At 36.5% G+C, this 13,636-nt stretch overlaps 1 protein-coding gene and 1 pseudogene across 1 annotated transcript in view; one reads left to right on the forward strand and one right to left on the reverse strand.

Moving 5' to 3' along the window:
• The window catches only part of LOC135204727 (zinc finger protein OZF-like), a 177,097-nt pseudogene that overhangs the window by 129,753 nt on the left and 33,708 nt on the right, over positions 1–13,636 (forward strand).
• LOC135204726 (gastrula zinc finger protein XlCGF57.1-like) overlaps positions 252–13,636 on the reverse strand; it is a 40,697-nt gene continuing 27,312 nt past the window's right edge. The window contains exon 2 of the mRNA XM_064234889.1: positions 252–5,335. Within this exon, the coding sequence (XP_064090959.1) occupies positions 3,033–4,985 (1,953 nt within the window). The 5' untranslated portion in view covers positions 4,986–5,335 and the 3' untranslated portion in view covers positions 252–3,032. The remainder of the gene's footprint in view (positions 5,336–13,636) is intronic.

Genomic DNA, 13,636 nt, shown 5'->3' on the forward strand with positions numbered 1-13,636 from the left:
TAGGTTTAAACTACATATACAAGTGCATATATGCACAATGCTGAAAAACAAAAGGAAGAAAACTTCATGTCAGCTAAAGACAATACTAATTCTTTATTTGGAAATCATACAAAAAAATACACAGGAACAAGAAATTGGAGAAGGCAAAGGAAAGATTCTTAACCTAGCACTGTACAGTGTTATTGAGAACAATTGTAAGAAAAAAACTAAAAGTCATTTATTTTACCTTTGCATAAAGGTTACACAATGAAGAGCCTTCATCTGCATTTTCAGTGAGACCCTCCTCCAGATTCTCCTTCTCTTCTTTGAGTAACAGCAATGATGATGGTCATGAATTGGATCATAAAAATATAAATGAGGTTTTTCTTTTTATCATCCCTTAGGTTGCTGTTGTCTTTTTCTATAGATTTTGCAGACAAGTTCACAATAATTATCTCCACATCAAGTGCAACTTACTTTGGGGTGGAAAACATTAACAAATCTGTCAGTGCAACTGAACATCCTCTCTGATGCACTCTTTGCTTGTGCATTTTGACACCTGAAAAACAGTCTAGCATTCAGAACCAATGACTGTGATTTGCAGAATACAAGATAAAAGTACAACATGCAGTGTAAAAGAACAATATTTATCCTCCATGAGTGCTCACATGTGTTATGAGTCTACCAGAGAAAAACTGTTTCAACATCGTCTTTCTTCTGAGTTAACACATTCATTCTAAGATGAACCTAATGAAAATGAAAAAAAAAACGTCTTGGATACCAAGTGCAGATACAGGATATGACTTCTTTCTAGCATGAGTTTTTACACACCTTTTGCGACACCTTCATTCAAAACAGACACAAGAGTCAAGTTAAATAAAATCATGTAATAAAAACTACTTGGACAGAGATCAAGTAAACAGCTTCTATCTAGTGTGAATTATCTTGTCTTTTGAGAGGACTTGTTTGAGAAAAACTTCTTTGACATAAAGAGCAACTATATGGTTTCCCTCTGGCTAATGTTATTCTTAATTTTCAATTTACATCAGGGGTGCAATGGACCCCAGCCTGGGGTCTATGGTTGGGCTAGTATCTCGGTGTTTACCATTGCTTTGAGGGCAGCAATTTACACCTCATTTATACTGGGTAATTTCGTATACCCTGAAGATATTTTCTCAGATTTTTCTTTATAAGTCCTATTGCTCCTACCACCAAAGGTATTTTTTTCTATTCCTTCAGTTCCCATATGCTTTTCAGGTCATTCTTCAGGTCTTGTTATTTTGTTATTTTATGCCTTTCAGCTCTATTGAGGCCAAAGTCACTGGGTACTGTCACATCTATAATCTTTGCTGTTTATTCCTTGTTCCAGATCACAGCATCAGGTCTCATAGCACCTCCTTCTATATATATATATATCTTCCTGTTGGAATTTCCTTGTCATAAAAGATGGCAACAGCCTTATTGGAGGTGACTGGATATTGTTCATGCTCCTACACTTTTCCTTTCACTTCAATTCTGTATACTTTACACATTTTGTTGTGGTGGGCTGTGTAGTGACCATCTGCAAGCAGTCTTGCAGGCTGATATCAGATGACTAACACTCAATCACTTCTTGAAAAAACCTACATGGATCATTTGCTAATATGCTTGGCATTTTCTTGAAGCTCTTTGTTAGGAAGCCTTGATCTTGTGCTCCTATTATCAGTCTTTCTCCATCATAACCTAGATCTCCATTTCTTATACATCTGAGTGACTCTTTTGTTGTCTATGAAACTTTTTTCCAGTTCTTGAAATCTTCCTGCTCTTCCATTGTCTTTCTACCTTTCCATTCGAAGTCTCTCCTCTCTGTGACTGTATTTCTGCTTGGTCTTCCTGGCTATCGTTTTTGCTGGAGTCTGTTCAGTACCCTCTGTCTTCTATCAGATCTCCTGCAAAGTTCTTAGACTGTTTTGTTATTGATGTTAGTTGTCTCAGGGCTCCATTTTGGTGTTGGGCAACCTATACTTACTATTGTTGCTCTGTAGGCCTGGTTGATCTGAGTCAGGCCTAATCCACCTTCTCTGTGAGGAAGATATATTCTGTCCACACACTGGTGTCTGTATGTGACTTTGTGTAGGGTGAGAATCTTCCTGGTTTTAATATCCATCCTGTCTAACTCTCCTTGTGGCCAGTCTACAATGCCAAAACCATATGTCACCAGTGGTATTACCAGCTGGTTTATGGCAGTGATCTTGTTCTTTGATGTTAATTCTGACTTACGTATCTTCTTTCAGCAGCTGATGTATTCTTTCTCTGTCTTTTCTCTCATTTTCTTGTATTTCATATATCCCGTCTGCTATGACTCCTGTGACCCATTTGTAGGTTGTTCATAGACAGCAGATGACCCTATATTTGTTAGGGAGCTCAGTCTCAGAGCTCTTAGGGAGAAGATTGGTTCTTCCTGTTGTGAGCCACTCTGGTGATTCTTCTCCTTTCACTATTCTTGAAAAGGCTTGCACTTATGTGTGGTGTAGTGCTGTGATCTTTTTAAGCCAGAAATTTTAGATCTTGCCTATTCTTGGGGTCTTGAAATGAATATATTCTTTTAGTTTTGTTACTTTTTCTGTGATGAAGCTTACTGGTGGCATTTGCTGTTTCTGGCTGTTCTTCTGCCTAATGGTGTCAATCCATGAATTCTCTTGGTGTTGTCTAGGGTCTTCAAACAGTGGCTTCCAAAATCTCTCTAGGTCTTCCTTGCTTGGTGGTGTTCGTACCTCCACTGTTTCTTTCATGTTTCTATAATCAATCTTTGGATTTTCACCAAACTGCCTATTTATCTGTTTTGCTTTTATCTCCTGTTATTTGTTTCTCATTTGTGCAGCTAGGGCCTTTACTAGTGCCAATTTTCCACTCAATTGTTCATCCCCTATTCTGTATTATTCTTTATTTTCCTTATTTTTTGAGCAGATTTTTTAAGTGATATTGATCTGTCATATAGTTGGTCATTTGAGAAATCTCTGCCTTAAATGGTTTACTTTATCATATTGTTTCTTTTTCCTCTTCAGTATGTAATCTCATATGACGTTTAAGTTTGGAGTCTGGGAAAATGGTTTTCCACATTCGTTGCAAATGAATGGCTTTTCTCCAGTATGTAATCTCATATGAACTTTAAGACTTTGTTTCTGGGAAGATGCTTTATCACATTCCTTGCAAATGAATGGCTTTTCTCCAGTATGTAATCTTATATGAAGTTTAAGACTTTGTTTCTGGGAAAATGCTTTTCCACATTCGTTGCATATGAATGGATTCTCTCCAGTGTGGATTCTCATATGAATTGTAAGACGATCTTTCCTGGGAAATGCTTTCCTACATTCCTTGCACACGAATGGCTTCTCTCCAGTGTGGGTTCTCATATGAATTGTAAGATGTGGTTTCTGGGAAAATGCTTTCCCACATTCCTTGCAAATGAATGGCTTTTCTCCAGTATGTAATCTCATATGAACTTTAAGACTTAGTTCATGGGAAAATGCTTTCCCACATTCCTTGCAAATGAATGGCTTTTCTCCAGTATGTAATCTCATATGAACTTTAAGACTTTGTTTCTTGGAAAATGCTTTCCCACATTCCTTGCAAATGAATGGCTTTTCTCCAGTATGTAATCTCATATGAACTTTAAGACTTAGTTCATGGGAAAATGCTTTCCTACATTCCTTGCACACGAATGTCTTCTCTCCAGTGTGGGTTCTCATATGAATTGTAAGATGTGGTTTCTGGGAAAATGCTTTCCCACATTCCTTGCAAATGAATGGTTTTTTTCCAGTATGTAATCTCATATGAACTTTAAGACTTGGTTTATGGGAAAATGCTTTCCTACATTCCTTGCACACGAATGTCTTCTCTCCAGTGTGGGTTCTCATATGAATTGTAAGATGTGGTTTCTGGGAAAATGCTTTCCCACATTCCTTGCAAATGAATGGTTTTTCTCCAGTATGTAATCTCATATGAACTTTAAGACTTAGTTTATGGGAAAATGCTTTTCCACATTCCTTGCAAATGAATGGTTTTTCTCCAGTATGTAATCTCATATGAAGTTTAAGACTTTGTTTCTGGAAAAATGCTTTTCCACATTCGTTGCATATGAATGGATTTTCGCCAGTGTGGATTCTCATATGAATTGTAAGACGATCTTTCCTGGGAAATGCTTTTCCACATTCCTTGCACACGAATGGCTTCTCTCCAGTGTGGGTTCTCATATGAATTGTAAGATGTGATTTCTGGGAAAATAATTTCCCACATTCTTTGCAAATGAATGGTTTTTCTCCAGTATGTAATCTCATATGAACTTTAAGACTTAGTTTATGGGAAAATGCTTTCCTGCATTCCTTGCACACGAATGTCTTCTCTCCAGTGTGGGTTCTCATATGAATTGTAAGATGTGGTTTCTGGGAAAATGCTTTCCCACATTCCTTGCAAATGAATGGTTTTTCTCCGGTATGTAATCTCATATGAACTTTAAGACTTTGTTTATGGGAAAATGCTTTCCCACATTCCTTGCACATAAATGGCTTCTTTCCAGTATGGATTTTCATATGAATTATAAGATTACGTTTCAAGGAAAATGCTTTCCCACACTCATTGCATATGAATTTCTCTCTGGTAGGATTTGTGATATTATTTGTAAGATTAACTTTCTTGTAAATTGCTTTCTCACAGCCATTGGATATGAAAGGCTTCTCTCCATTGTCACGGACCCTTCTTTCTTGTTTTACATCCTTTTTGCAAGTTTGTTGATGTTTTTCATTCACTATTGAATTCATTTCATATGAATATTCATCTTCTTCATTAGACTCACAGAATTCCTCTGGCTCTATTTTGATGTCCATCAATGGACCCAGAGACAAAAAGTCTCCATCACTCGTTCCACTAAAGGCAGCCATGTTGACGTTTTCTTGATTTATGGAAGGTAGTGATAATGCACCTTCAGTTTCACTTTTCAAAGGAAATTTTAAAGAATGTTTTGGATTCATTTTAGCCTTATGTCCTGTCCTGTTCTGTAATGACAATGTGTTCAATTCACAACTCTTAACATAAAATTGTTTACAAATAATTACTGAATAAATCTGTTAAAAAGTTAAGTACAAAATCTTGAAGGACTACAAACAGATTTCACTGCTGATGTATGAATCTAATATTCAACACAAATTTTACTTGTTGTTTAAATTTGTTAAATACGCATACAGTAATTCACTGTTGTCTCATATGCTTAAGAGTTGCTATTGGTAATGTTCCATGTAGTACCATTAAACAACATGCATTTCCCAAAATCCTGATGCTAATCAAAACTGACGAAGGAAGGAAGGTTCTTCTGAGGGAGAATCTGAAATCAAACAATGCAACACAGAGTTAGGAAACATAATGTCAGAACTGAAGCAACAAAATAATAAATCAAATTCAATACAGGTTCCCATAAAGGTCTCAGGGCAATTAACAAAGTGTGCATTTGATAGTTTTATCCAAACATTAATACAATCTAACCAAACATTGTCCAGACACAGCATCAAAACATTCCTGAGGCAACAATGCAACAATAGATTAGCAGTTAATATTGACGCCCACCACCTCACATCTGTAAACCTTCTTAGCTTGAACATATCTTATTAACAAATCAAAGGCCGAGAATAGAAAATGCAAGAGACCAGCATAAGAGTTTTGTGGAGTAACAGCAGAAAGGGTACAGTTCACAGCAAATGCTTAATTTTGTGACCCAACTATACATAACACCATATTATCCACAAATGTGGTAGATAATAAAAAGAAAAAATAGTAAGGGTGAATTGAGTAGTAATTTGAAGAGAGATTAAAGTTTCCAAATTAGTTTCACTGATTGTTATTGTTGATACAATACATGAGTAGCTATTATGACCAGCAACACTGATGACAGTCTTGGAAGGTATGTGCTGCTACATTTCTTCAAATATAACATTTTTTTAAGAGCTATACGAAACAGAGCTTTTTATGAAGGAGTATCTTTCAGTGCATGTCGGAAATGGGTTAACTAGTTGTTAAGAAGAGTAAGGTAATGAACAAAGAGGGGTGGCTGTGATGGGAGATATGATATAAGGTTGTTTATGTTTGTATACCGATGAAAATTTCATACTACAGCATTTCCTCAATTAGTGTATCTGCATATGCATGGCTTGCGATCTGGCAATATAATCACATTTAACTCCAGCCCTACCAAAATTTACATGAATGTATACATACATAAATAAAAATGAATAGAGTAAAAAGCCCTTTTGGTTTTCAATGCTGCAAAAGTGGAATAAATACAATTTTTTAAAGTAATTTGTATTTTTCCTAATATACAAACCCGAAGGTCTTTATGTAAGTGCTATATAAGCAGAATATATGGAATGTTATTCCATATATAAAAAACTAAAACTATGATTAATTAAACCCAGTGACCCAAGAGGTCAACCAGTTTGCTTGCAGGAATGTGATCAGACCAGATACGATAAAGTAGGCTAAGATGACGTGTTGTAATGAGTCAGTGTCTAGTTGCCGTCACCTGTGGTCATTCATTTGTTTTGTAAACTTTAGTCCAAGCTTCCTGCTTGAGACAACCACCGTGACCTATAGCTCAAGCGGCCTACGTGACTTGTAATCTATGTCATCTGTGTGTATGTGCATATGTTCGAGTTACTGTCTGCTTCCTTTATGATTTGTAAACCAGATTGTAGTCAGAATTCAATCAGCCATCATCATTGGCAGACCTGTACAATTTCATCATGTGATCTCAGAAGAATAGAGATATTTTTGTACTCAGTGTTTTCTACTAGAAACCTCACATCAGAAAGAAGATACTGAATGAACTTAGAAATTATCATCATGAGTTTGAAACATCTCCGTCGTCATAACCAAAGAAGATACTGACTTCGTAAGTTATCATCAAAACCCAAGACACTCCAATGAATATGGAGAGTTATAACAACCCGACCTTAGCGTACAATTATCACAGGTCTAAATAACCTCACAGGGCGCCTTATTATACAAAGGCATCAGTATAGAATTGGTGGCAGCTATATATTGGTGACAGCCTTCAGCGTACCCTTCAACGTCTTCCGAAGAATAACCAGAATAATGAATAATGCATCATATCAGAAGTCAACGACGACGAAAGCAAGAGATTCTTCAAGCAACTTAGTATCATCGTTTAGTGAGCGTCTTCAGCAGTGCATACCTTCAAGAAACAAACCTGACGTGTCTTCTTCCTACGGCAACCCAAGGTTTGTCCCAACCGTAAGAGATGTCTCTCATTAGAATCATTCAAGAAAACATCATCGTTTATTGAGCGTTTCCAGCTCTTCAAGAAACAAACCGGACGCGTCTGCACGAATCATCCAACAAATGAACAACGCGCACGGGGGAGACTCAAGCCAAAACCAGGGTCATCCGCTAAACAGAGAAAAGGCACCAAGGCCGTGTGTCAATATCGAAACACCGTGACTTCCCACAAAATCAAGCTAAGTACAACCCTTTTGTATTCATTTGGAGTAACTGAGTGTTTCCTTTGCAGGTCGAATTTTCGTTGTTCCTGTGGCTGAAGTTACGAGACATTCTTAATCTTACTTTTTTACAGAAATTATCTTCATCATTGGGATCTCGCTACTGCGAGTTTTTATCTTTTAATTTGTTTCCAGAAGTTCTCCTGAAATATCATAATCATATACTGTGTCAATTTTATAATTTTGGGTCCTTATTAATTCTGTACGTAACAAATCATATTAAACATTGAATATATGTTTATGCAGTGGACATCTGTATTTATACAGATGCATGGATAGGGTCGTTAGGCACCATAGTGATAAGAAAACACACAAAAACAAGTGGAACACCCACACAAATTTGGATAAATTAGAGGTAACACTATTTCGGGTCAGGACAATAAAGACTCCTTTGCAAGGTCCCGATCGTAGTTTTAGCCTTGAGTTTTTTTAGTTATATGTGTAAAAAATCGAATCTCAATGACTCAACTTAACCTTAAAAAAGAAAATAGTAATACGGCTGGATTGCAAAGAATAACATGTCTGTAAAAACTTTCATTAGGTTAACATACTTAACATTCATATAAACAAATTAACAAAATATGTCTAAATGCGCTGACCTGGATCCCTCAATATTTCAAATTTTAGCAAAGAATAAAAGTAAACCACAGCAGGTACATATAGTTAACAATAACGCAGTAAAGATAACTTGTTTTAATAGTAATTGCTCAATTCATAATAGTTCAAGTCATTCTTACGTTCGTTGCTTTATATGTAACCAACAACAACAGAATGCTAAAAACACACAATACGGTGTCGATGACAATAAAGAGAAGAATCCTAATTATTATAAAAAGAAACAAATAAACAGTAGACCCTAAAAATCAGAAACAAACAAATCGTGCCTCAGCAAACTTGGTTACTGTGTCATCTAGTCAGGGTCAGTCAAATCTTCCCAGTGTTGCAAGCAAAGCACATTCCACATAAGCGACTTTAGTAGAGGAGGGAGAGCGATGTTGGATCATTCATGCCAATACCTTTTTGAATTAAAAAGTTTTCCTATGAATCACACGACCGTATCAAGTAATCAGAGCAGGTTCTCGTAATTTTAATACAATAAGTTATTATAAGTAGTAGTGGATTACGCCTGACTGTACGTGCCATAAAAATTAGAATATCAGCCATTTAAATTGTTTTTATTCCTTTAGTCCACATAATATCCTGTATTTACGGACTCACCGTTTGTTGTTCGAACTTCCCTATTGAGAAGTCTGGAGTATGGTTCAGTAATTGGCAATAACAAGTTAATTGTCGTAGCATAACTCAGATTCAGTACAGGGCAGATAAGCGCTTACAGATACCTCTATAGTTATAAAAAACATTGATCTATATCTGGTGTAATTGTAAGATATCCATCTATGGGTATACAAAACATTAACTTACCTCCTGCCAAATAAGGCGTGTTTATCAAAAGAAAATTCTATAAACCTTCTAACATATCAAAATCCGTTTTGAACAAAAAGAGACAGTTAATCAAATAATAACTTATATAGAGGAACCAATCACTTGTCTCATAAATCGTGCCATTGTTCAAGCGACCCAACAGAATTCTCCCACACCCGCAGTCGCAATTTGCACGCAAAATCTCGAGACGCATGCACCCTCGAATGTCTTAGTGCATGTAAAAAGACTTTGCTGGGATCTGAAATTTTAATCCTTCCTGAAACTCTGAAATATAACGATTTCCGAGAACAAAGCACTATACACGGTTGACTCACAGCAACAAGTTAATCTAGTGATCCAAAAATCCTATACATATCGTGGATATGGAAGTTATAAATATCGTATTTTTTACTGTCGCTAAATTTAATCAGTTGTGGATGAATCACTCTTATACTCTATCTAAGGTAATATACGTAAAGTCATTCAAGCAGAGGTGATTCAGCAGAATTTTTTTGATCTTTTATCTGAATACCAGGATGTTTCTCCACTAGCGAGTGATCTCTGGGGGTAAAACGGATGTCATTGAACACAAAATACGGTCGAAGGACAAACATAAAGCTATATACGTACCTTCGTATAGACTCCCTATGAAATTTCAAAATAGAGATAAATGACGAAGTTGAAAAAATGTTAGTAATAGGAGTCATATCAACCCGACCTTAGCATACAATTATCGCAGGTCTAAATAACCTCACAGGGCGCCTTATTATACAAAGGCATCAGCCCTATATTTACATATGGATATAATTGCAGCGCAAGCTGGGAAAATAGCTGTTTAACTTTAAATAAGGTGGTTAACTATCAACGGTAGAGTGGGAGTCCCCCCCACCCCTATCCTTATGTTTCACTCTAACCTTCTGGCTCAGGTAACAGAATGAGGGGTGGCTTGAGGTGGGACATTTATGTAAAGACCTGTAGGTTTGTATGTCCAGAAAAATACAAATTACTTAAAATATTTGTAGTTTGTTCCTAAGTAAATACAAACCTTCGGTCTTTATGTATGTATTAAAGGCACTAGTAGTAACATGTAATATTAAATAATCAAATAGTGGGGTTGATAACCTTAGCTCTTGCCGGTTAGAGACAAATGCAAAATGCTGGATTCCTCGAAGATGCTGAGATGAAAAAAAAAAAACAGGAAAGCTTACCGGTGCATAATTGGAGTCAGTGATGCATTCCAAAGATCACGAGTTCCATGTATGTAGCGTGCATAAATCTGTGCATCTATGAGTGTGTTCGTAATGCACAGAAAATGACATATAATCTGTTGTATAAGAATCAAAGGGGGACTCACTGAAATTGATTGATAGAGTGTTGAACAAGGTAAAATAAAGTGAACTTTGAAAGAATTAATATTTATAGTGACGAAATTCATCTTTTAAAGAAAGGTAGTGAGGTACAGCACACATTTTTTATTGATGAACTTTAATGTTTTATGGTGTCATAATAACTGGTCTCTTTATTTCAGATGGATTCGAAGTCACCATATGGGTTTTCTATTTTGACTGATAAACTATGAATGTTTGGACACTTAGAGGAAAAGGGGTACTTACTTAAATATGATTTTGAGAGGAATATGATTGTTTAACGTTTCTTTTTTGAAGTCATGCTTAACTCATTTTATTCCATTTTCATGTTAGCTAATTTTGGGAAATAAAAAGAATATTTTTGTAATAACAAGAGTTTATATTAGCCTAGCTTGAAACTTTGATTTTCAGCTAATTTCAGAGATGACATTCAACATCAACACATTGCCAGTTAGATGATTTTTTTCATTTGTTTAAACAAGTGTCATTTGACCTCGCTAGAGATTTTTCCTCGTTAGAGATTTTGGTGGCTAGCGGTTAAAAGGTACATTCAAGCGTTTAGGTAATGTTTCCGAAGAGACTAGAATTAGATAGGTTAAGCATATTTTGGGGAAAAGTGGTTATAATTATGTATTGAGCAACTGAATCTTGTTGATTTGAGGGGAATTTATCTGATAGTCAGGAATTAAGCCGGGTAGCTACTGCCGGCAGTGATCTTAAATGCTGTTTAGTGTAAAGACATATTCCTGTGTTTCTGGAGGGGGGGGGGAGTGAATTTATATGATAGCGGGAATTAATTATGCACGGTTGCAAGTGTAGCCACGTACTGACTTTGGACCTATAAAGACATGAGTGTATAAGTTTATTTCTTATTTTTTCTCTTTATTGGTGTTAATTTGCTCACAAGTGTATTTCATTTTGATGTCCCTCGGGATTCAGTAGACATTAGGGGTTTTGTTGTATTGAAATGCATTAGAAAAAGTGGTATGATAAGTTTCATTTTTGTGTGTGGCATGAGAGAGAGAGAGAGAGAGAGAGAGAGAGAGAGAGAGAGAGAGAGAGAGAGAGAGAGAGAGAGGCTGCTGGGTGAACGGTTGCACTAACTCAGCAGATTTTTGGTTTGAGATGCATTCTTTTTCTCTCACTACCTTCTTCCCATTTTCTAAAGACCATCGTGACCTTGTAACAGTTCAATCAGCTGATTGACCCTGAACCTGAGAAGCAGCTAGATGTAAATAATGGTTTTTTGGATTGGTGCATGTTTATTTTATCTTTTTATTGGTGAATGATATATTATTACTTTTGGGTTGGTGGTTTGTGTGCTCATAAATATATCAATGTTATTAAGGTCGGGGCGAATCCTAAACCATAAGAGTTATAGCAAAGAAGGCAAAATGGTCGATGCAATTACAAGCCAAACGTTAGTGCACAAAATAACAAACATAAATGCAGGAGTTAGCCATTTTCGAGGCATTGTTGATGGCGTTTTCTCCCAACCATTGCAAATTTTTATCGAGGGAGTGAATAACTATTTAAACACCAAGGGAATTAAGGATGATCCAGAGGCATTCACAGAGGCAAAAGCCTTGTTAGATTTCAATAAAGGGAATTTGTCATTTAGATGCCGTAGTTTTCAGTACACAAAATGTCGGTCATAGACCGAATTGCAAGCATTTTTAAGAGCGGCTTATGGCTCAAAAGAACACGGCGATATTGTAAGAGATTTAAGAGCGCTGTACAAAATTAGAAAAGGCACAACAAGCCTTATTGAGCATAACTCAAAACTTATTGACTCAGCAGCAGGAGAATGGATACAGAAATTGAGAAATTCCAAATGTGCAAATAGGAATAATGTCTCATTCGACAATTTACATAAATTGATGCATTTTGCAATGCCTCTACATGACGTCCCAGATGCAATCGTAGACAGATTTGATGAAATGATTGAACCTAGTACATCAGAAGAGGAACTAATGTATGCCCAAATTCAGAAACATATGTCCAAATGTTCCATGGTGGATAGTACTTTTTTTAATGGAACTGGTCCTAGAAATATGATACAAAGAAACTCGGATTTTCCTTCTCTGCATTTGTGTGCAAAAGTGGAATATAAGAGAGGATCGATCGATCAAAGGTAATAGAAGTTGCGTTGCTACAATTGTAATAATAAACCAGGACACACAAAGAAAGTATGTAGAGTCAAGTATTGTGGAATGTGTAAAAGTGTGGATCACTGTTGGCAGGCTTGTCCGTCTCAGATACGGAGAGATGCGAGACCTACACCTCAGAAATTTGGGAGTTACAATACGAGAACTTCCCAGGCAGGTCACTTAAAAGGGCAAAGGGATCGTCAAAATTTTTGGAAAGCCAATCAACAAAAAGGGTACAGGTGATTTGTACGTGCAGTTGTGGTCTCATGGGGGATGCCCCAGAGGCCAGGCCGATAGTATATGGAACAGTGGAGGATGTGGATATCCCAATCTTTATAGACACAGGCGCGTCTGTGAATTTAATGGACCATAATCTGTATCAATCCATGTTCTCCATTACCCTTTGAAACTCTCAACAGAGACAGTGTGTGATGTGCAAGCCCATAGATTAAACACCCTGGGTTTTGTTAGAACATGATTTACTTTGGGTGATAGAATGTTAACCCTCTTACGCCGATTGGACGTATTAAACGTCGAGTCAAAATGTCTCCCGTATGCCGATTGGACGTATTATACGTCGACTCAAAAAAGTTTTTTTTAAAATTCGCGGAAAAATACTTATAGGCCTACCAGCCGAAAACTTTTGAATCACGCGCCTTGGGGGATGCTGGGAGTTCACGGATCAAGGCGTTGTTTTGTTTACAAGATCGCTACGGCAGGGCGCGCAAGCGCGAATTTCTTTTTTATCGCACTAAAAAGTATCAGTGGAGTATTATATATGAATATGTGCGCAATTTCATGTAGAATGCAACTAAAAAATACTCATGATTGTAGCTTTTATCAGTTTTGAAATATTTTTATATAAATAACGATAAGTGCCAAAATTTCAACCTTCGGTCAATTTTGACTCTACCGAAATGGTCGAAAAACGCAATTGTAAGCTAAAACTTTTATATTCTAGTAATATTCAATCATTCGCCTTCATTTTGCAACAAATTGGACGTCTCTAAAACAATATTTCTATTTATGGTGAATTTATGAAAAACTTTTTCCTTACGTCCGCGCGGTAACTCTTCCGATAAATTTTTTCGTGCGATTGTCCTAATGTTTGCACCATTTTAAATTTGCCGTTACATAAAGTATTATATATGGAAATGTGCACAATTTTATGCAC

This window comes from Macrobrachium nipponense, chromosome 47, assembly GCF_015104395.2.
Source record: "Macrobrachium nipponense isolate FS-2020 chromosome 47, ASM1510439v2, whole genome shotgun sequence".
NCBI lineage: Eukaryota > Metazoa > Arthropoda > Malacostraca > Decapoda > Palaemonidae > Macrobrachium > Macrobrachium nipponense.